General features: G+C 38.2%; 1 protein-coding gene across 4 annotated transcripts in view; it reads left to right on the top strand.

Annotated features, from left to right (window-relative positions):
- Positions 1 to 16,605, top strand: part of SLC45A3 (solute carrier family 45 member 3) — a 39,715-nt gene extending 23,110 nt beyond the window's left edge. For 3 of the 4 annotated variants that reach the window (XM_032217516.1, XM_032217518.1, XM_032217515.1), the window contains exons 2-5: positions 6,569 to 6,965; positions 7,772 to 8,596; positions 9,691 to 9,956; positions 11,602 to 16,605. In XM_032217516.1, coding sequence (XP_032073407.1) covers positions 6,773 to 6,965; positions 7,772 to 8,596; positions 9,691 to 9,956; positions 11,602 to 12,030 — 1,713 coding nt within the window. In that variant the 5' untranslated portion in view covers positions 6,569 to 6,772 and the 3' untranslated portion in view covers positions 12,031 to 16,605. Of the gene's footprint in view, positions 1 to 707; positions 779 to 6,568; positions 6,966 to 7,771; positions 8,597 to 9,690; positions 9,957 to 11,601 lie in introns of all 4 variants that reach the window. The other variant, XM_032217517.1, reaches the window with a different exon arrangement.
- Positions 16,606 to 24,636: the final 8,031 nt, after the last annotated feature.

Here is a 24,636-nt window from a genome sequence, read left to right as displayed (position 1 = left end):
GAGCATTGTAGAGTGACATAGTTTTGAAGAGCAACTTGCAAAGAAAATAGAGTTCCCTTCCAACAATAGCTTTTATTCCATGCCAACTTTCTGTGGACGCTACTGCATCCCTTCCAAGAGGCCCAGTAAAGTACAGACTCTCCTGTTGTGGAGGCAACACTATTCAGCTGCATAATCACTTTCGAGAATGGTTTTAGGGCAGGGTTCCCAGCTGTTCCCAACCATCTCTTCTCTCTCCCCCCTCCCTTCTGCTTTTGTATTTTTTAAGGATTTCCATTACCAACATGATGTCTTAGAGCAGAAGTGCTACTTTCTGCAAAAGGCAGAAATGGGAGTGTAACAGTTATCCTATTGATAACAATGCAACAGTCAGGTCATCCTAGAAATTGAGAATCTGAGTTCTCTTGCCTTTTCAATAAAGGATTGCATATTTGCTGCTTTGTGTTCTTTTTTTCCTCTTTCCCCCAGACAAAAGAGCAGGTTGTGCATTGTAACTGGAACTCTTAACTCACTGTAAAATATACAATAGTTTTGTAGTGCAAATACTTGAGAGGGGAGAGGGGAAAAGGGAAAGGTAAAAAGCAGCAGGGAGGGCTCCCAAACCAATAGGCTATGACAGCAAAGGGGTGGATCTTGGCCCCACCTCTCTCTGGTGCACTCCCAATGCCGGTTCAAGCTTACTCTGCTGAAAAAGCTTTGTCTTTCAGAGGGAAGGGATATGAAACCAGCATACTTGAACTTCTTGGCCTGTTGGCTTCCAGCTTTAGCACATAACCAGGTGAGTTCAAATCTTAGCATTTGAAATAAGTGGAGACTCTGCAGATGTTTTGGATGGCTGGTGAAGGACAGTTTAAATGTACACTGTTTTCTCCTCTTTGCTTCCCAGAATAGTTCTGTTTTGTCTCTCACCCTTCTAGATTACTGAATGAAAGCTGCAATTATAGAAACTTACTGGAAATAACACCTTTCATCAACTACCACTGAAGAGAAGGGAAGGGAAGAGACTAGCTGGGAATTGCTTTAGGTTTTGCTGAACAGCTCCTTGCTTCTGAAATGTACTAATACAGGGCATGAATTTAGGTTTGCGCAGAAGTGAAAGAAGAATAATTTGATATTTTGATTTGCTTAATGTCTAGTATGAAAACTATTGTATGCATTACATTTGTAAACATTTTGATATTGCCATTTCTAAGGGCATTTATAAGAAGTTAATCTAATTTTGCCCCACAGAGTACAGAAGATTTTTTATCATTGTGGTGTCTAATTCTGCTAACTGATGCTACGGTAGAAACCTGTACTACAGCACTGTGTCTAAATAAATGGCTTTCATTATTATTTACAAACGCATCAAGAGCACTTATTTGAGTTTTATGGCTTTAGGGCAGGTTTATATCCCAAGGAAGGTTTTACTCTAACCGGTTTTTAAATGGTCTATTAGTTTTTCATTAGCCTAGTGGCTAAATAATAATTCTTCTAGAAGTTGAACAGCAATTGTACAGGTATTATAAACACAAAAATTAATGTGTACAGTAAATATGTTTCCAATTCACTCTTCCATATAGATGAATGTAACCAAAGTTCAGACTAGAGTGTTAAATACTGTTATTAAGATAGTAGATTAAAAGTAATGAAAAAAAAATCTAGAAGCATGACACACAAACTTCTTATTTTTGTACATAATCTTCATAACAATCAATACTTTCATCAGTCTTATATGATTCTCCTGGAATTAAAAACCTATGGTAATTGTTTATATCACTCTTTGCTCTGTGAGCATCCAAGCAAAGTTCTATTCAATTATTTAGGGTATACTGATATACATGTTTTCTATTTATCAGTTTGGAAATTGAAGAATGTGTATCATTCAGAAATCTAAAAACTAGCATGTGGTTGACTTTAATTTTCCCAATGTAGCTGGTCTCCTAACTTGCCAAATACGTTTCTTTCAACAACTCAAAATTATTATTTTATTAATCTAAGAAGCCTATATTTAAAGCTAGGGAAAACTTGTTCATCTGGAGATGTTTCTTCAATATCTGCTCACATTTTATCTTTTCCATTTCCCCTTTCCCCTTGGAAGACAGCAGTATGAACATTTTTCCATTCTTGCTGATACAAGACTAACTAGTTGGATCTGTGTAATATGAAGAGATAAAGGGCATTTTATGTGGTCGCTATCCTCAAACTGGCACATGCTAATTTTGTTTGGCGATATTATATACAGTGTTTCTCTGAAAATAAGACAGGGTCTTATTTTCTTTTGCCCCAAAAATATGGCCTTGGGCTTATTATAGGGGGAGGGCTTATTGTTTTGGGTTTCTGGGCAGCTGCTCCCTTGCAAACTGGCTCCTGAAGAGCCGGGCACAGCTTCAGGGGTGAAGCAGCCATGAGGTGACCATGCTCATGAGCAACTGCCCGGAAAACCCCTTCTCCAGCTGGGCAGAGTGCCATTTACTGACCAGATCGAGAGGGGGATTGCACGATTCCACCCCTGCCACGCTCTGAGCATAACTTCTCCTGTGACTTTACTGTACTGTAAATTTTAGGATTGTTTAAAATAGGAAGTTCTGCACGATGTCTTGTTTGATTATTGGATTGATCTCAGCAAAAAATATGTTCTATGAAAAAAAAGGGGAAATTCAGTGTAGAGAAAAAGACCTCATCCTTGCATCTATTTTAAATTAGCATGTTTAAAACATGCTTAGTAAGTACTTCTAGAGTTCTTGGAATGGTTTCTGACTTTAAATTTCTGCCAGAATGAGCAAATAACTGTTAGACCTAATCAGCTAAAACAAAAGAGACCCAAATATTATTTATTTTTAGATTTCAGTTGCGAAACTGATAGATGCAGGACTTTTGAAATTGTGTAATAACAAACTAGATTTGAGACTATAATAAAGGATTGAATTTGTTTATCATGGAAACCCCCCTAGCCTTCTTATTAAAGATGATTATCCCACAGTTTGCACCAAGTGAAAACAAAATTGCATATTAATCTTGTTAAGGGGACATTGGTAGAATATATTTTCAGTGCTGTGATAAAAGTAATGCAATAGAGCTCTTGGAGGCAATAGAGCCATCTACTGGTCTGTTTTGTTAAGATGTTAACTTATGGTTTACCAAAGGAATATTGCTTGTCATTCCAACTCAAAGAAATACATTTTTCAATGATTTATATACCTTCTTTCCTTTGCTAATACATTATCTGAGGGGGAAAAAATCTGATAATGGAGATATTTGGATTTATTCGACTTGTATGCCGTCCTATTCCCAAAGGGAATATTGAAGGCAAATAAGCAATCAACATAGTAATTTGGGCATGAGCTTAATCATTCTTAACAATATGTCAGCTTTGTGGACCAGCCCAAGCAAGAGGCATATCCAGGAAAACTCACTCAATCTTTTTTGTAAGGTTACATTAACAGAAACTTGCAAGTCTGCAGGGGTCTTTCCTGGCTCACTTTTACAATCCAAGAAATTAGGGAGGTTCCTTTCTGAGGCATTTTCCATGCCCCCATTCCTGCTTCCAACCTAGCTGCGTCTTATCTGATGTCAGATAAGGCCTTTCTCCTGTCTCCTAAGGTAATTTCCACATACCTTTACACTGTAGCTGCTTAGAATTTATTCCTTCTTTTTTGAATAATACAAAAAGATTCCCTCCTTCAGTGGATAACAGTATATTTGTTAATATCTTTAATTCTTCTTAATAATCTGTATTTTCCCCTCAGGTTTCTAGCTCAGATTTTTTATTTAGCAAATGTAAATGATAATTTAAACAGTTGTATTACAAAAACAACTATGTCAGGTTGTTTCTCTCCAAAATATTTATTTACTAGAATAGCTAGTTAGAAGCTTCTGAGAAGCCCTGAGTGGGATATGCAGTTACTAGTGAAAATATTGAAAATATTTTCAGTTTGGATGTGGTATTTAGTCATTATGTACTTTAACATGGCCCAAGGGCTAATCAATAAAGTAAACTATGTAATCATTATGCCCAAAAGCCTATGCTAGACGTTTCCTCCAAGAATTCATGTTCTCTCCCTCTTAAACCATTTAACCTATTGGTTATCTCCTATTGCTACAAGTTATGTAGGTTCACTGTGCAAAGCTTTTCCTCTTCTTTCCCATCTGCCTTGAATCTCCTGTTTGACTTCATTATCCTGGGTTTCTCCATGATCAGAAGATCCACTTTCTTTATACCGTATATACTCGAGTATAGGCCGACCCGAATATAAGCCGAGGCACCTAATTTTACCACAAAAAAACTGGAAAAGTTATTGACTCGAGTATAAGCCTAGGGTGGGAAATGCAGCAGCTACCGGTAAATTTCAAAAATAAAAATAGATACCAATAATGTTTTTGAATATTTATTTCAAAGAAAAACAGTAAACTAGCGGTGTATTCAATGAAATACTTCACTCACCTCATGATGCTGATGTCCCGCTGTGATGATGATGTCCCGTGCAGCCGCGGGAGCGATGTCCCGCCTCCTATGACACACGGCACAGTGATTCCTATCATTGGATCACTGTACCAGAGGAGGTGGGACATCGCTATGTGGCTGCTTGCCATAACAAGGAGGAGGTGGGACATCGTTGCAGAGCGGCAGGAGGGGGAGGAAGGGGAATCGTAAGACAGCCCTGCATTACATTAGAACGTGAGGAGGGGGGATGGTGCGGTGCGCGCTGCGCGGCAAACTGACACAGAGGGAGGGGAAACTCACAGGGGCACTGGGCCATTCACGAGTGTCACCCAGCTGCATGGCCCCGCCCCTTTTTCTCCTCCATTTCGGGCAAATTTTTCACTGACTCGAGTATAAGCCAAGGCGGCTTTTTTCAGCCCAAAAAGTGGGCTGAAAAACTAGGCTTATACTCGAGTATATACAGTACATTGTACATTTCATACTCTTTATTATCCCTTCCACTTCCTTTGTTCCAAACCCAGAGAGCTAAATGCTATAACACTTCTTCATTGGAGTCATTCTGATTGGCCTTTCTGGCAGGGTTCTACATTATTCTTTTTTAATTGTGGCAAGAGTTGCACTTAAGTAGGCATTTATAACCATACCATCAATTGTCTAAATGCATTAGGATATTGACAGTCATGTTTCATCTATTTGGGGGGGGGGCTTGGTTGTGGCTATCTTCACAACCCGAATACTACCCTAATCTAACCCTGATTACTTACAACTGGTTCAGATCTCTCCTTCACTGAGTTTCATTTCAGTACTTATTTCTGTTGAATCCTCTTTGTCATTTTGTTTCCTGCTCATCTACTGATCTACTGCTTTAATGTACCATATTACATTTGTAGCTGTTGGAGTATATATAGGTAGTCCTCAATTTATGACCACAATTGAATCCAAAATTTACGTTGCTAAGTGAGAAATTTGTTAAGTGAGTTTTGCCCCATTTTATGGATTCTTTTGTCATGTTTGTTAAGTGAATCACTGCAGTTGGTAACTGGCTTCCACATTGACTCTGTTTGTCAGAAGGTCGCACAAAGGGATCACATGAACCTGGGACACCGCAACCGTCATAAATATGAATCACTTGTCAAGCATCCAAGTGTAAATCATGTGACCATGGGGATGCTGCAATGATCATAAGTTTGAAAAATGGTCATAACCTGCTTTTTTCAGTGCCATTGTAACTTCAAATGGTCATTAAACAAACTGTTGTAAGTCGAGGACTACCTGAGTTTATAATAAATAGGCAAGTTAAGACAGGACTTCTAAGCATAATTACTGCAAATTAAGGGTTCTATTTTAGTTCTACGAAGTTGTCAGAACTTAAGTGTTTGTTTGAATCACAATTCTTAACATCCTCCCAAAGTACAGCTCTGAAACTTGTTGGGAGAAATCATGGAACTGGGGTAGTTTGAACTGCTTTATTTGCATAGCTCAACAAGAAAAAAAGAGCCAGCATTTAAAAATCCAGGGTTGAGAAATCATTTGGTGATCATGGATTACATTTCCCGATTGTTTTAGGAAGGGTAATGCAAATTATGGGATATGTAGCATTTATATGGATGTTTTTACTACACCTTTTATTAATTAGATTTCTGTCCTACCTGTTGTACAGGAACTCAAGGTGGCATACATAATGCCACTTATTTTCCCCAAAAACAACAATCCTGAGGGGAAAGTTGGATTGAGGGACTGTGTCACCCACAGAATCACAAATTGAGTTTATATTTCCTGTTGCCAAGTGTGGGTGGGTGGTAGTGTGGTATTTTGGGCAATTGTTGGCAGAGGAAAAACAGATGCAAGGGCAGTGTGGAATTATGGAACTTTTATTTCTTCAGTCCTACTCTAGACACAATACGATTGTTATTCAGTTATGAATGATAAAGCTGCTGCTTTAAGTTACATCATGGGGAGGGTTGGTGTTTAAGGATTAACTGTCCTGTGTGTTCTCTGAAAAACGGGGGGAACGATTCATTTTCAGGGTGTTGGGTGGTAGGGGAACTGCTATGTGGGTTACATTGCTACAGTATTAGAAATGGCCTCAACTTAAGGAAATTCGATGCTGATATGTATTATTTTTAATTTTCACCATTCTCATAGGGAAAGTGAAGCATGATAAACAATTAAGGCTACTCATCTTGCCATCCTCAGCTTGGACCCAAGTGGACAACAAACATATCTTCACTGCTGGCTACAACATGGCTACCGATCTTTTGCCATTCAGCTACAAAAGAAAACTCAGGACTCTGAACTCCAGTGCTCAATCCCCCTAAGGAGCATGCTGTGGGCTGAGGCAACTCTGGGATGATGAGGTGCATGGGTGGCCTGGCTCAGAGGGCCTGGCTCAGCATGGTGTTCCAGAATCGCAGAGTCCAGCTTTTGCTGATCAACTCCTTGACTTTTGGCTTGGAGGTCTGTCTTGCTGCAGGTGTCACATATGTGCCACCCCTCTTGTTGGAAGTAGGAGTGGAAGAGAAGTTTATGACAATGGTTCTGGGTAGGTGGCTTTCTTGCTTCTTTGCTTGGAGACTGTCCATGCTAGATTTGATAGACTTTGAGTTCAATGTGTGGGTATGTTGGTGTGCATGTTTATCTGTCCATCAGTCAAGGCCTTAGGGCTGCAGGCTGCCAGCTGAACAATATTCAGGCTGCAATAATAGCGTCGTGCAGGTACATTTAATGTGGAGGTGCATTTAAAGTGAAGTGGCATATTATGGATTATGTTATAATTAGAAAATATAACATAATTGCTATTTTATATTAAACTATATGATATTAGCTGTAATCTAATCCAGATATGGGCAACCTAAAATCTGGAAACTATATCTGTCCCTGCATTGTCTTTATGTTTGCATTACCAAATATTGGCAGCATAGTTTCTTACTGGATTTGGCTGCAAATTAAACCTTTTTTTTTAAAGGTCTAAGGGATGGAAAGCTCTGCATTTTAAAATGTTTCAAGCTTATTCTCCCTATCACACAGGATGACTCTCCTACTTTTGTATCCTGGCTTTCCTTACCTTTCAATGTGACTGCTGTTGCTAACTTGTTTACCCTTGTCCTAATCTGTTGAAGTCACATGGGCACACACATACTCCATTTTGGAAAATGGGTGAGGGGATGCTCAAAGACCCCCTAGCAGTTGTTCATTTCCCCTTAGAAAGTCTGGTTTTCCTCTTAGGTTTTGGAGATCTAGAGATAGGTTTTCTGACGTTGTAATTTTTGTTTTGTGAGCATTTGTTTCCAATTACTACTACTATATAACCCCCTCATATAATCATTTATCTTCCTTCTTATTTTCCAGGAATTGGACCAGTTCTGGGTCTAGTGTTTGTACCACTGCTTGGCTCTGCCAGTGACCATTGGCATAGTAGCTATGGTCGTCGAAGGCCTTTCATCTGGATCCTATGCCTAGGTGTTTTCCTGAGCCTTTTCATCATTCCACATGCTCACCGTCTGGCCAGACTTGTTGCCTTGGATGCCCGTGCACTGGAGCTGGCTTTCCTTATCATGGGGGTTGGCCTTCTTGACTTCTGCGGCCAGGTCTGCTTCACCCCCTTGGAAGCTCTGCTGTCTGACCTGTTCCAAGAGCCTGACAGCTGCCGACAGGCCTTCTCTGTTTACTCTTTCATGGTTAGCCTGGGAGGCTGTGTTGGATACTTGCTCCCAGCTATTGACTGGGACAGCAGCTTCCTTGCTCCTTATTTAGGGGGTCAGGAGGAATGCCTCTTCAGCATCCTCACCATCATCTTCCTCGGCTGTGTCTTAGCAACTGTCTTTGTGACGGAGGAGGTATCAGCTCAAGTAGAGCTCAGCTCAGGCCCTACAGGAAAGTCTTCTTCCAAGTCCCCATCATTTGCCTGCTGTTGCTTCTGGCTTCCAAAGAACTTTTTAAGGACCAGGCATCTGGTTCAGGCCTTTAGGAATCTTTGTGCCTTGGCCCCACGCCTGCATGGCGTGTGCTGTCGTATTCCCAAGGTAATCCAAAAACTTTTTGTGGCGGAATTCTGCAGCTGGATGGCCCTCATGACATTCATGTTGTTCTACACTGACTTTGTTGGGGAAGGATTATACCAAGGCATTCCCAGGGCTGAACCTGGGACACAGGCCAGGAGAAATTATGATGAAGGTATGAAGTGTGCGATAGTCCTTTTGCTTCTGCCCTTAGAGCAGATTACAGAACTGAAAGTTTTTAAAATTACGTAATTATAAAATCCATTTTTTATTAAAAATGTTTGATAATTGATGCGATTAGCCAGATTTAAATAAACCTGCCTTTGCCATTTGTAATATTTTTTTTCCTTCTCCTTGAATTTGGACTTCTTCGAGGGGAAGTAGCAAGAAACTCATTACTGTTAGTATTCATGCACATAACATTAACCCATACTTGATTCTTTTATGGAAATATATCCCCTCATTGGTAAAGTAGTTAATATCTGATTTTTCTGATTCATTGATTAATGTCTGATGGCCTGTGAGCAAACTACTTTTTGCTAATTAAATTTGTAAAATATTATTTTATATATTTGTTCTGCGCTAAATCAAATGTGCAGACCCCCCTCTTGTTGCAAAAGGATAAAATATGGATTTGACCTGTTCTCTCATCTCTTAATATGAAAAACTACCCAGACGGTAGTTTTTGAACGTCTCCTCCTAAAGCCATTTGATCTCTGGCTTGCCTTTTGTTCTAATATAGCATATTGTTCCAAGGTCTGAGTGACCCAGTTTCAGTTTAACTAATATTTAACATTTATTAATGAAGTGACACAATGCTGTTCCGTAATTGCCTCATCCTGGATCTGTGACCCATGTATAATTTATCTTTTAGAGATGCATGAAGAAAAGTTCACAAGAAACTGAAATGTGGCATTGATTCAAACATCATTTTCAATATAAATGAAATGTGAACAATATTTGTCATTTGCAGGTACAAATTAACATCTTGGCCATAGTTAACTCCTCAAATTAACAGCTGGGCAAAGTTCTGAAAATGTTTAAGGCTGAGCTATATTTGAGGGTTACTCTGTGCCTGATACCTGACGACATATTTGATTTCTAACATATCGAATATTAACACATTTAATACTTTCCTCCTATTTATTTTTAAATTTCATAAACAGGTAGATCATTGTTGTCCTGATGACTAACAATAGTTGGCTTTCTAAATTTTTCTAGCTAACCTGTCCATCTTCTTTATTTTACGATATATATCTTTCTTTTCAGGAATTCGGATGGGTAGCCTAGGCCTCTTTCTCCAGTGTATCATCTCCATTTTCTTCTCAACAATCATGGATCGGATGGTGAAACACTTTGGGACACGAATGGTCTACTTAGCCAGTGTGGCTTTATTTCCATTGACAGCCTTCATCATGTGCTTATCTCAAAGTATTGTCATTGTCACTGTTTCTGCTGCCTTGACTGGCTTCCCTTTCTCAGTGCTTCAGATCATTCCATACACACTTGCATCACTTTATCATCATGAAAAACAGGTAGGAGAAACATCCTGAAATGACTCAGAGCATGGAACAAATGGATATAATTTTAATATGAAGTTTAGAACGTACACTTTTCCCCATAGCTATCTTTTATGAAAGCAGAAACTAGCACATAAGAATGGTTCCAGAGAAGGTTCTTACGTAATTTTTCTGATGAATTCATATATCATCTTCAATGATAAGGAAAAGGTGGAATAGTTGCATAATAATTTGATTGCTAATACTTCCAGCCATCCAGCTGAAGGTAGTCAAAGACGAAACCTGCTTAGTGTACTAAAGATCCAGTCAGCAGTACCTCACTTGATTACTGCTTTATTGATTCTTGCCCTTTGTCATATCAAGCTATTGACTGTATAAAATACTGTAGTATCTTGACTTGATCTCCTGTTTTCCCTATTTATAGACATTTTAATAAGCAATGGATTCTTATAGACTTGGTAGCCTAGCCATGAATCTTAAAACCTACATTGCAGAGCAAAACAACTAGGAAAGAGTGGATGATTTCAACTAATATAAGAGAAAATTACCCTCAGAAATTCTGATAGTACAAACTCCTGGATTTTTCTAGAGGTTTTGTAATTTAGAATTCCAGTAATGGCTTCTTTTGGATATGTAATTACCAGTACCATAATCAAGAAGTCTGAAACATCTGATGCAAACTCCCAAGTCGTAATGGCTTCACAACCACTAGCCTTGGCAATAGTCATGCAGGATAACTTCATGCTAGCCATTGCATTTATGTATCGGATAGGATTCCTGGATTTCTTTGACCAGGGTTTGTATGGCCTAGAGATTCACAAGTGGTTTTTTAAAGCAATAATATGGGGGTAACAAAGATGCATGTTCAGTTGATCCTTATTCAGAGAACTGACAGTATGGCAGCCCTGATCAAACCATTAAACAAATACATAACTTCTATTGTTAAAACTGTCACTATGTTACTTTGCCAGTTTTGTATCCCAGTCATGATATGTCCAAAGCAGCTGTTCCCATTATCTAACTGCACGAGTACCGAGTAACTGCTGTATCTTCTTTGTAGACCTTTGTAGGATGATACAGTTCTACCTATGCCTCCGCTTTTTTTCTTTGCCTTTTGTCAGACCTTTATGTCTGCTTCCTCTATCTTTTTGCTTCTTTCTTCTGAAGTGGTTTCTTCATAACAGCTGCCATTCCAGTGTTGTGAGAGCCAGCAAGACTAACTCTGTCTGAAGCTTCCAGTGCGCAAGCCGTGTAAGTCGGTTGCATTTCATGCATGCCCTTGAACCGTACTGTCCTCTTAGGACTATCATCTTTCTGGAATGACTCTTCTGTTTTGGATAAAACTCTTTGACCAGGTTGACATTATATAAACTTAAATGGTAAATAAACTTAAGTGGTAACTAAATAGTAAATAATACCAAACTTTGAGCTCTTTCTTTTAAATGAATCCTCAATTCATGTGAAATAGCTTGAACAACATTTTTAATTTCTAGAAAACAGCTATCTTTTGTTTCTTCTGTTGATCTCTATTTAAAGGCTTTCATCCTCACTTTTCTCTGTTCCATCTAATCATATCTTTCATATTGTATGCTGTGGTTTCTATATCTTTGCTGAATTGTGTTCCGACATCTTATTATCTTTTATTTTCTTGTACTTTCAGATATATTTGCCTAAGTATAAAAGTAAAGAGAATGCAGCTCAATCAGAAAAGAAACTGGGGTTCCTCAAAAACCACCTTTCTACGCAGAAGCTGACCTACCAGAATGGACACAGTGGTGGCCTGTATTCTCCCCCTGTTGCTGGCTCTTCTCTCTGTGTCAGCTCACCATGTGAAGTTTCGCTCATGATGATGGTGGGAGATTCAGATACTGCAGCGGCGAGCCGAGGCATCTGTTCAGATCTGGCCATCTTGGACAGTGCGTTTCTTCTTTCCCAGGTTATCCCGTCCCTTCTTATGGGTTCACTGGTTCAGTTCACACAGTCGGTCACCACTTATATGGCATCTGCTACCGGCTTTGGGTTGGTAGCCATTTACTTTGCAACCAAAGTTATTTTTGACAAAAGTGATATGGCTAAGTATTCAGTGTAGAGGAAAAATTAAAGACATACTAGGGAAGAGTCAGGAGTGCAGATACAGCCTCTTTCTCCTTCTCTGTTCAATGAGATGTACAAAATATTTGACTGAAGGAAAATAACTGGGTTGATCTCAGGGTGTCTTAACAAAAAGTGTGGTATTGGGCTGCCTCTTTTTACCCAATGCCTTCAGTAAAAATCTGTGCCCAATCTTTGGCTCAGGCTCACAAGAGCCATTTGAACAGGGGTGCTACTATGATCACTTCCTTTAGTTGTGCAGGTGGAAGATGACAAAGTGCAGAAGGGACCAAAGATAGTTCAAAAATGCAATGAACCTCCGCTTCTTATTTACTTTCTGTATTGAAATGTTGTTGGTCAGCTTTTGTACTGAGATACAAGTCCTCACAACTTGCCATGAGCCAGAAATCATATGGAAGAATGTGATATGGAATGTTAATGTTTTTGAAAATATGTCAGAATAATACACTCCCTTCATTTTTCTGGATATGTTGCAGGTCAAAGTCTAGGTGGTATAAATAATCTGAGCAGAGCTACATAGAAGGGAGCTTGTTTAAGAGAAGATGCTGTGGTTACACTGGCAGAAACTCTACCACTGCATGAAGGAAATGAAACCTTAGTTGTCAGCTGACCCTTTCCCCCACATCTGCCCAAAACAGAGCTTGCAGTTAATGTAAATAGAAAGACTTGCATAAACAGAGACTGAAGAACATGTGTCTCTGGGGAATTGCCTTTAAGTGACTGACTGGCCCAAACAAACTACAGTGCCTTCTACTGTGTGCAATCCTAAAAAGAAGGCTTAGATTAGAGTAAAAACATTTGGGTGTAGGCTGCTATTTCGACTAAGGAGATGTGTGGTCATCTAAATTTCTGGGGAAGGACTGCATAGAAAAGGAACTATGTTCCTACGTACCACAAGGCAGGCACCAAACTGAATTTTTCACTGTGTAATCCATTCTTTCTGCCACCCATATAGAGCCTAGGCATTTCTCGGGCTAGAAAAGTACTGCCCTTTTTTAAGCGCACACACACAAACTTACACACCACACCCCAACTGTTTTTAATAAGCCATTTAACTGGCATTGATTCAGTCAGCAGCAGGCAGGACAGCTTTTCCTGGCCAGGACAAACACATATCGAGTACAAGAGTTCAGGATGTATAGAACAATATGTCCATAAGGTCAAGGTCAACTCTCTTTCTCCAAGGTAGGATCCTCTTTCCATGGGTTTCAATTAACATTGAAAAGACTGTATTGATAAATTAGAACAATTGGTAGATTAGATATGGCAATAGTTATTAAGTATATAGGGATTGCTGGAAGCCTTAGGATTCTAGAATCTGGGAGGGAAAAGAGGAGTGTCTTCTATATTCTTCCCCCCAAAAAAGCGTCACTAAAGCTAGAATTTGTATTTCAAGCAAAACTTCCATTGATGGTCTTTTCTTGGAATGTAGATAACCACTATGATGAGATGATCTTTTGGGCTTGAGAGAGTGTAAGGTGGGTGTTTATTTTGTATCTGATATAAATTTCAGTTGATCATTTCTAATCTGACCCATTTTGCAGTTTGAACTGTGAGATAATTGTGGAGACAATCATGTGGTCCTTTAAGCCTATGCCGATGGGTTGGCTTTAGTGTGCTGCAGTCTTGCAAATTATCACAATGTTAACCAGACTCTAGCATGCCACAAAAGCATTAAGGAACTGCTAGATGAATTTGAGCCGAAGACCCCTGTAGAAAAAATATTTTTGTTCAAATGGATGAATCATACTATTGTTAAATGCCTCAGGCAATTTTAACTAGTCCAAATTCTTAGCTTAAAGAAACCAGTCTGTTAAATCCTGTAAAAGTTGACATTTATCCACAAAGTCTCCTGTTACATACTCATGTAATTTAATATTCTGAGTGGAAGGAGTAGAGTTTTAAAATAAAAATAAGGGCAAAATGTCAGAACTGGAATAGGGGAAGATGTAAATTGAAGCATAAAGAGCAAAAAACAAAATTGAATACATTGCGATTACTTTGGCTTTCCCCAATATGATGTTCTTCACATGTGTTGGATTATAATTTGGCATTGCCATCCAGCAAGATTACATGTGATGTCCTAACATGTGTTGTCTTCTGATGTCACAAGTACAGGGCTGTTGAAAAAACACATTTAATATTAGATTCTAACATGGTTTCATGCTTTAAATGCTGGCACATATCAGTCATCAGTGCCACCTGTGTGATCAAAGAATAAGCATCCATATATTATACAATGGTCCTTCCATAATGTTTACTCACAGATTAGCAAATAGATGTATGCTTCAGACACATTTTATGATTCCATGAAACAAATGGGATTATTTTCCAGCAAGAACATGCAACTACAGAGATACTTCAGTCTTTCTTAACCTGACATTTTTCAAATGTTTTGCAATGGCAGAAATTCTAAGCAATTTCATCCTATCTTGTCTAAATAATAATGAAAAACTCATTCATAGATAGAAAGTATCAGTATGATACTTTCTGAGTAGACTCAAATAGACTCCCCCCCCCCCCGCTCCCTTGAGCAGTGAATCTAGTGATTGGTATTAAAGATTATACCCATTTTCACTGAAGATTTTCCTCCTTGTAAAGTCACCCAGGTGCCCACATTCCTCTCTTGGTAGGAATGACCTTGGTTTATTAGTTTCCTTGCATGGGATTCTTTAATTCTTGGTACCTAAGAGTGTTACTGGATCAATTGAGAGAAACTATAAAAGGGAGTAATACATTTCCATTTAGAGAAAGCAATAGTTTTGGTAGGTCTTTTACTCTGAGAAATTTTAGTTAAAAGACTATAAATAGCATTTTGCTTGTTCACTGTTCAGGGTCAATTGATAACTACAATTTCATTTTATTTATGCAAATCAGATCTTGAATAAAAAACAAAGAGAGAATCACCTTATAAAAACAATGAATTTGACAAATCATCTGAAGTCAGGAGAAAAAAAGAGAAGACTTATGTGGAAATAGCTCAGGTTCTGTTTTTTCCAAGGAAAATAGTTCCAGAGAATTGTAGTTGCCTTCAAATCAGTTATACCACTCTTTACAGTACGGTATGAGAGCCCTCACTGGCATCCTAGATCCTCTGTGCCAAATGTGAGGAGCATTAGTTGTTCCTAGGATCCTTCTTGGATCCTAGATCTAGAAATCCAGAAATCTGGCCATTCCCCAATGGTTTATTTCTTCTTCTTCCTCCTAATATGCAGCAAAAGATCATCTGTCTTTTATCAGCAAAACTTCTGCTTCAAAATATATCATGGTACTCACTAGATGCTGCAGTGGTACAAAATATGTACAAAATATGTTTAATCAGTTTTAGAGTCAATCATGCTGTTATCGGGAATGACGGTGTCTTTTTTTAAATATGGGTCTCTGAAAGTGGTATATCAATTGAGTTTTTGCCTCTGCTATACACTCTTCACAGTCTTTTCCACTCAGGTTAAATTCACATGCTTGCCTTAGCTTGATATGTCAAGATCGGGAGGGAGGGAGGGATAATAGAAGTACAACACAATTAGAGGGGTCTAGCTTGAGGTAAATTGACATATGAACTAGCTGAGTGGCTAAAAAGGTATTGGCCGAGATGCCTACACAAAAAGCTTGACAAACCACCCAATTCATCTTTTATACCAATCCCTAAAAATATAAATTAGGATCATTAATTCCATTTAGTCATTGGTGGTTTGACCATAATTTATTGCATAAGCCAAAAGTAGCTGTGTTCATAGAAACAATAGCCATAAACTCTGAGTTAACAATTTCCATTACTAAGTTAATAAAAAAATACCAAAACAAAATCTGCGTAACCACATTATAGTTTAGACTTCAGCATAAACCCTTTTTTGTTTTTGCATTTTGAACAAATTATCCAGGAATATGAAGTAATGGAGTGAGCTGGACAAACACTTGTGGGATTTGTAACAAATTGTGACCATCTTGGCTTTTTTCTGATTAAATTTGCTCCATTGCATTATGTGGCACAATGCTGTTCAGTTGGAATTATGAAATATAAATCTGACAAGATTGGTCTTGCTAATATGTGGAAGGTTAATAAATCAGTATAATTGTTGGAAACATTCTTTTTATACTCAAGATGTGCTAACAAAGAATCCACTGGATAATGGATTCACACACTTCTTTTATTGTTATGTGTCTATTATTGTTTGGTCCCTAATGCATATCATTCACAAATTTCTTTGGTTGTGTTGAAACTCTTGTTAAGGAGTGACTGTGGGGGTGGCAAGATGGATAAATAATAACACAGGCATGATGATGGAATGACACAAAACCTGCAACTTATGCATTTGTGTCATTGTATGTATGTATCCATAATGTTTGTATGATTGCATCTTCACATGTGAATTGTCATTTTGGCAGCACATCAGCTTTGGGTGTTAATTATTCCTTCTTTGTTAATAGTATTCATCTTTATCTTTCCCACACAGCTTTATTTAAAGGGAATTTTCTGAATTTTCTGTTTTGGCCAGTGATTAAATAATACCCTGTGCTATGTCTTCCCCACATTAAAAAAACCTGTACAGAATTTGTATGTTTATTTATTTATGGAAATAAATATTTTGTACAGTTTGAGCAGGAGATATTAAAGTCTATTAAGGAATGGAAATGTTTAAATGGCCTTAATTTAAAACAATAAGAACTTTGGCTTTAGAACCAAATATCAAGTTATTTACTTTTTTCTATGTTGAATTGGGAGAATGAATAACATGAAATGGTAAAGTAAGTCAGTCATTCATAGCCAGACTGTTAAGGCACAGGTGTCAAACTTGATTGCATCACATGACGTATTGTGACATTTTTTTTCCTTTGCAGAGCCAGGGTGGGTGTGGCCTGCACATGATGCATCCGGCCTGCGGGCCGCCAGTTTGACAGGCCTATGGGATAATATATACTTATGGGGCTATATCATTGTGATTTGTTTCTGAAAATGGGTAATTTCATCAGAAAAATTAAAACAAAGCTGAAGAGCTGAAGTTGGTCACAAAGTTTGAATACTACTACATGAGACAACCCAAGAGTAATAACAGCAAACAGAGGTTTGTAAAAATAGTAGTTTTATCTACAAAATAATATATACTATACAATACTGTAGATATATAATATAAGCAGAAGTTAAACAATCAGTAAACAATTACAGCATGGAAGAACACACTGCGAGAGACGCCCTAACAGGGCCTCTTCTTATTATGTTATTAAGGATAACAGCCAAAAACCTTGCTGACTCATTTCCATCATTATATCAGTGCATCATTGCATCATGGTAGTAGCTGGTTAGCTCTTAAATCACTACTCTGACAAGCTCCTTTTTCAAGACATGGAATTTTCCATATTACAATAATGTATGGTGGGAGTACATTTAATAATACATTTAAACAAAATGCAAGTTAATTGTTTGGAGCCACTACAGTATTAAGTTCACAAAATATTATTTTTATTTTCAAATTGTACACTTGGTATATGAAACAAATATATTTGTGCTTCATATCAAATCCCATTTGGTGTTGATTGATTATAGAATTGTATTGAAAATGTATCTGTTTTTCATCCAGTCACCCCTTTTTAGACTTGCCATGGATAACCTTTAGTTCTATATATTACACCGTAATGAGCACCACAACTGTATCATGGGACACCTCAGCATAGGAAATTCTCAGCAGATTTGTCAATTCCTTTTGAAGAACAGTGTGTATAGTAAACATATTGGCAGATTTCGGTTATAAATTTGTTGTAGTTATTTTACTTTCATCATTACTATTTAAAGCTATGTACCTTTTGATCATGAATAGTTTTGCAGCCATTAAATAGACAAAAATATTTGGAATAAGCAAAGGAAACAAGGAGAAATTAGAAGGTATCACCATTTGCTTGCATCACACAAATATCAAAATTCTTAGATTAATCCAAACTTCTTTGAGACAGTCATCCCTGCTTTATGTTCTACTAGCTGATAATCCGATGTTGCCCGGGTATTTATTTATTTATAGGGAGAAAATGTCCAAAACCAAATGTAATTTCTAAAGTTGGATTTCCCCCCTTACTAGAGGGAGCCCCTTTGTGGTCTACTGTGAAACCGTTACCATGGCAACTCCACTGCACTGTACAGTAGAAGCCATTTTACCATTTTAAGGCACAGAACACACATACACCGAGGGGCTTTAGGGGTGTCTTACTCCCGCGGTATTTGTTTCCAGGGAGTAAGTAATCTGTGTACAAGGTTTGGTTGAAATTGCTCAAGGCGTTCCAGAGTTTTATGCTGGAACATACAGCCATTTTTATATATAGAGAGATTTATTTTATTATGACTATTGAAACAGTGTGGGTGGTTGTAACTTAGACCAGTCTTTTTCAATTTGCAGCTCTAAAGAAACATTGTACTGGGACTTTGACCCCCAACATTTGAAGCCAATATATCCAAAGGCTGGAAATTCTGGGAGTTTCCAAACTTCTTGGCTGCCAAACTATTTGGAGAACCATACCCAGAATGAAGTGGTTTGAATTCTGAACAAAACCTGAACGTTTCCATTTCATGCATATCCATGATATTAACCCAGCTAGTATATAGTGAATAATAGCTATTGAATGCTGAAGTATTCAGATTATAGCTGCCATTACTGTATGTATGCTATCAGTGTGGCATAATTTATGCAGTGGGCATAATCAATTTACATAGGAGTCCACGGTGGTTCTGGAAGGCTAATAAAACTATTCTTACAAAACATTAGGTAGAGGAACTCAAGAAATTGGCAGGGAATAAAGAGAAATTGTTCTATGAAGAATCGCTTGAGGTATGAAATGTTGTGGTTTTGACAAATTGTGAATTATAATTGAGGGAAATCAGAGGAATAAACGATAATTTGAAGGATCATGTCTGGATGTGCACAGTAGGAATAATTAAAGGACTAAAAAAAGGAAAAAAACAACCCTCCTAGAAAAATTTGGCAACTTTACATTAATTTATTTTAAACTGTAAAATAACTCTGCCAATTCCGTTTCTTGGTTTGTCATGCATTCTTTTCTGCTGGGGAGAAAGTAACAGCTTTGTTTTCTAGCCCCACACCCCTAAAAAGATTGCAGAACTAATAGTTGTTCATAGACCAATCTTGATTTTTATTTTCCCCCCATTCAGCAGAATTTTGGGATGTAAAGGCACTCAGGGCTGTCTGTCAGCAAAATAGCTCTTCAATGCAAGAGGATCGTATTTGGTATGGGGGAGAAGCTGGCAAAGATGTTTGCAAATGGGCTGAATCAGCCCAGGTGCTACAGAGAAAGATTTGTGGGAAGAAGCAATTGGCCAGGAGCTCAAATTGCTGGCAGCTGTTCCAATTCTGAGCACTCCTCACTTCTTATCACATGACCCAAAAGCAGAGAATATATTCACACAGACACAACACGGATGCCTCATGCTCACAGATGATATTTACTTAACTACACAAACCAAAGTGCAAATATCCCCAATAGTCAGGGGATTGGAAAAAAATATTTAGCTGTGCTCGGTTTGCTTTCCTTACCTTATTTAGGTATGGATACACCATATTTTGTGCAGGATCTCCAGCAGGTGGTGCTATACTATTCTAGCAAATGTAGCTTACATTAGTCTACAAATTACTTTTTTATATACAGTTGATTTGGATTGCTAATGCTACATCCATTCCTTCTGAATGTGATTCCTAGCCTGGATTAGTCTTTTGGGCATATCTGTTTTGGACACACTCCTTTAGAATGCATTCCAGTATAGCCAGCCTAACTCATTAATATCTAGATATTAAGATATGTATGTATATATGTACATGCCTATAGTGAATTGTCCTAAAATGAAATATATTGAAAAACCTAATATAAGTTAATGAACCTAATAGAATAAGTTAATGAACTGAAAATATTGATTGAGAGCCTTTCTAGAAAAAGAAGTCATGAATATACGGAATTGAACTACTTTAAGGAATTGAATTTATTGTCCAAGACTAAAAGAACACAAATATAAAAGATAAAGTAAAAAGTCAACACATTAGAGAAGGGAAATGATGGCAAACATTAACAAAGTATTCCTTTAGGCCCAATATATAATCATATCATTTGAGCCTATAGGTATTTCAAACCAGCACCTTCACAGCATATTCCATTTGAGCAGAATTTGGCAGCTTTTATAGAAATTTCCATAATCTGATATGTTAGTAGAAGTGTATTCCTACTATTTTAGGCCAACCTGGGAGATATTAATTCAGAGTGCTAAGCATGTAAGATGACTGAGGCTTCCTTGATGGCTTCATCCAAGCATAGATGAGACCACAGTGAATAAAGACCCTTCCCTCCAATATCTTTGAGGGTAAGGTATTAAGTTTCACTAGTGTAAATACCCTTTGAAGTGAGATAAAAAACATAATCAAACAGTTGAGGATGCAAAAGCTGTGGTACAGAGGCCCCTGCACTATCAGGTAAAATAGTGCAAGTAAATGATCTTTGACATTTTTAACACGGCCTTTTCTGATTAACAAGAATTAGCTCAAATAACCAGTTATACCTTTTGTACCAGGAAACAAAGCACCATAAGAATAGACAAGGTCAAAGATCAATCCTGAAATTTGATCTGGGAGCTACTGGGAATTACCATTTGATTTCCCTCGGATGGTAAGTATATATGGAGAAATAAAAATGAGTTCATTGGACAAATAGCAGACCATGTATTCTTTCAAGAACCACATAAGATTTCTGCAGCATTTTAGACACTTGGGAAAAATGCTTCAGAGTGTTATACCTGTTTACAGTTTCTTAAACAAATGCATCTTTTTTGAAGATCAGATTGCCATTATGGACGGCAACTGCACAATCCCAGGAAATGATGCAGCTTCTGGTAGGTAGCATTTGAGCCCCTTATGCTCTTCAAATCACGAATTGTGCCATGGCATAGATCTCAAAAATTGCTATTTTCCTTATAAATACCAACAAGAGCAATAAATTAGCTCTGTCCTGAAGTTTTTCAACATTCCTACACATAACAATGCTATCAGTTTTCAGGAATCATGGTCAGAAAAAACTTCAAGGCTTTTCTTAAATGGGGTTCCGAGGTTGCCCAGGCCTGTTTTTATCCACAGGTTTGGGGAGATATATCTATACACATAGACACACAGAGTATAAATAACATAAACACAACTGTTATCATCCAGAAAATCTCTTAATCCATCTCTAGTTTCAATACGCCAATAGGTACGGTGTAGTGGAGAAGGCATCAGGTTAGAAATTAGGAGGCCATGACCTTCAGTCCCGTCTTAGGCCTAAAAGTTGGTTGGATGACTTTGGGCAGCCACTCTCAGTCCAAACCACAAGGTTGAAGTGGGGACAGGAGGAGGAGGAGGAGAGGAGAAGGAAGAAAGGCTTATGCATGCTCACCACCTTAAGTTACTTACAAAGTAATAAAAATCTAATCAAGCAATCTTTTTAAAAAGAGAAATATGTTGACAGATTAAACATCCACAGGCAGTGATCCAGCCATGACTAATGAGTAGAGATCCCTACCTGCAGATCACTAGCGACCTGTCCAACTGAGAAAACAAAGTTCAAAATAGTGCAGATTTAGTTTAGTTGGGCTAATTACAAGCCAAGATAACTGTGTCTGCCATAGCAGCTATGAAACAGAGCTGCCTTTGTTGAGGCATTGTTACCACAGGTGCCTGAGGATAATCAGCTTGAGAGTCCCAATACTGAATATGCCATTGCCTATTCACGAAGACTGCTGAAAGGACACTGGCGATATCCCAGGCAACTTTGAGTGCTCAACACATAATACAAAGAGCACTGATGGTGCAGTGGTTAGAATTTAGTATTCCAGACTAACTCTGCCCACAGCCTGGAGTTCGATCCTGATGGTTGGCTCAGCCTTCCATCCTTCTGAGATTGGTAAAATGAGAACCCAGATTGTTGGGGCGGAGCAATAGGTTGGCTATATGCATTCAGAGAGGGCTATAAAAGCACTATGGAGCAATATAGCAATAAAATATATTGCTAATACAGGACCAAAAAAGATAAGAGGCTAAAACATGAATAGGCTAACTTATTCCTACCCATTTGCAGTGCAGTATGTTATGTATAGTTCGTTGTGTGCTAATTTTAGAACAGAAGTCCCATAATATTCTTATTCTTAGAGCAGATGTTATCATTACTATTAAACTAACATCAACAGAGCAACTACTTGAAATGGTGTGCAAATTTCACTATTAAAAATTACAGGTGCTGTTCAAACAATGTTCTATGTGCACTGCCTGCTAAAACATGCATTTTAAATGTAGCAGGAATTGGTTCTGATTCCTGAATAAATTAAAGATCAAGAGTGTTGGCAATCTGCATTTGATAATTAAGGGTGGTACCTTCTTACTACCATTCTACTAGATCAATTAAACTGGTTACAAGTTAATGCAAGCCTCTAAAAGCCTCTGGGAAGAAAGGGCTAATCATGCTTTAAGAAAGAGACAGTGTTGAAATAATAAAAGAATCAGATCGTCTTGTGATTAGTATAGAACAGAGTAGATGCCAGCCACAAACCAAACTTTGAATGCCAAGAAGTTATTAGAATTTCCATATCTCTTTCGAGTGTTCGGAACATTATGTACTCATTTTCTCAATAGTCCTTATGACGACAGTATAAAATGACTAGGTACTGTAATCCCTGCTTTCCCTTAAAATAAATGCAAATTGAGTTCTATACCATACATATAAACATGCACATATCTTGTCCCAAAGATGCTTTTTCAAGAGGCAACTGGACCTTTTTTTTCTTTGAAGACATTTCGCTTCTCAGATAACAGAGTTGGAAGGGACCTTATAGGTCATCTAGTCCAACCCCTCACTCAAGCAGGAGACCCTACACCATTTCTGACAAATGGCAGTCCAATCTCTGACTGAAAAAGCTTCTTCCCCACCATCCAGTCAGAGCTGAAGTAACTTCTTGGAGAGAAGCGAAATGTCTTCAAAGAAAAATAAAAAAGGCTAGTTGCCTCTTGAAAATGCAACTTTGGGACAACTATGACCTGGATGACTGAGAATCTCCATAGACATACACATATCTTTTCTCTTTGTAGAGACAATCTTGGCTTCTCTGTAACCAATTGAAACTATGAGTAAGTCTGTCCATATATTGTGAAATTAATTAACTGTGAGCATCTTAGACCAAGCCAAGTCCAAAAATACTAGAGAATTCCTGGAAGCCTGACACTAAAAAAAATTGGCAATCAACAGGCATGCAGAGATAAACAACATCTACATACCATTCAAACGAGATAATCAACAAGTCAAAAAGGAAACGAAAAGGCCCAAACATCTCCTCACCAGCAATCAACAACCAGATGAGCAAAGATTAACACCAAGATTAACACTAGACCAACAAACAAGAAGCAAACAAAACCCTAATCTGACAAAGTAGCTAACTGTTAACAACAGCCCAATCAAGGAACCACCAAGACCTCTTCCACCAACACTGACCAAACAAGCCACTATATAAAATGACAATAAACCTCACTCCCTACTAGCACTGATGATATTACCTAGTTTGGAAATGAAATATCAGTAAACAACTAAACAACCAGAGTGCCAAGGACTCCACAGTTCAATCCTGAGATACAAATATTCTCTTTTATCAGTACTATTGATTTAATCAGCAATGAAGCCAATTGAAGATCTCACTGGTCTTCCGAGACCCCCAGGCCTGATGACAAAGCAAGGTCTTGAAGAATTTCCAAAAAATAAGGAAGAATGGAGCTAATCTCATTTGGTCCCTCAAAAAAACCCAGTTTTAAAGGTTGAAACCAGCCCTTGAATTGAACCCTGAAGCAAACTAGCAACCAATGCAGCTCATGGAGGTGAAATGAATGTTGTTCTAGTCACTGAAAAAAGTGACACGATCATTTTTCACGCAACCATTGCAGCACCTTCACGATCATGTGATTTATACTAAGATGTTTGACAACAGGTTCAAACATTGTGACAGTTGCAGTATCCCGGGATCATGTGATTCCCTTTTGCAACCTTCAGACAAGCAAAGTCAATAGGAAAGCCAGATTCACTTAACAATCATTATACTAATTTAATAACTGCAGTGATTCACTTAACAAATCTGTCAAAAAAGATGGTAAAAATGGGGCAAAACTCAACTTAGCACATTTCTCCCTTAGCAGTAGAAATGTTGGGCTCCACTGTGGTCGTAAGTCGAGGACTACCATATATCGACCTGTGCAAATCAACAGATAGGAAAATCTCACGTAGTAACTTTGCACACTTCCTAATAAAGCCTATACCTTTTAATCCTATTCGTTTCAAGGCGTATAAAACTGAAAGGCCGGGACTTCTGTCCTGGCTTTCTAAGCCAGCGGCGAGAGCAGAATGAAAAATGTAAACACCAAAACTTATTTTGCGCCTGCGGGGAAGTTCCCTGCGATGGTCTGACTACTCCTGCCGGGTTCTCCCCCAGCCAACTGGCACGTGGCTCCGCAGATAGTTGGGCTAGGCGAGCCCCCGAGACGATCCGTCCAATGAGGAGACCGGGATGGAACCAAGCCTTCGACGGGGCGGG

The sequence above is a fragment of the Thamnophis elegans genome, chromosome 5 (genome assembly GCF_009769535.1).
Source record: "Thamnophis elegans isolate rThaEle1 chromosome 5, rThaEle1.pri, whole genome shotgun sequence".
NCBI classification, from domain to species: Eukaryota; Metazoa; Chordata; class Lepidosauria; order Squamata; family Colubridae; genus Thamnophis; species Thamnophis elegans.
This window is presented reverse-complemented; position numbering and strand designations above follow the sequence as displayed.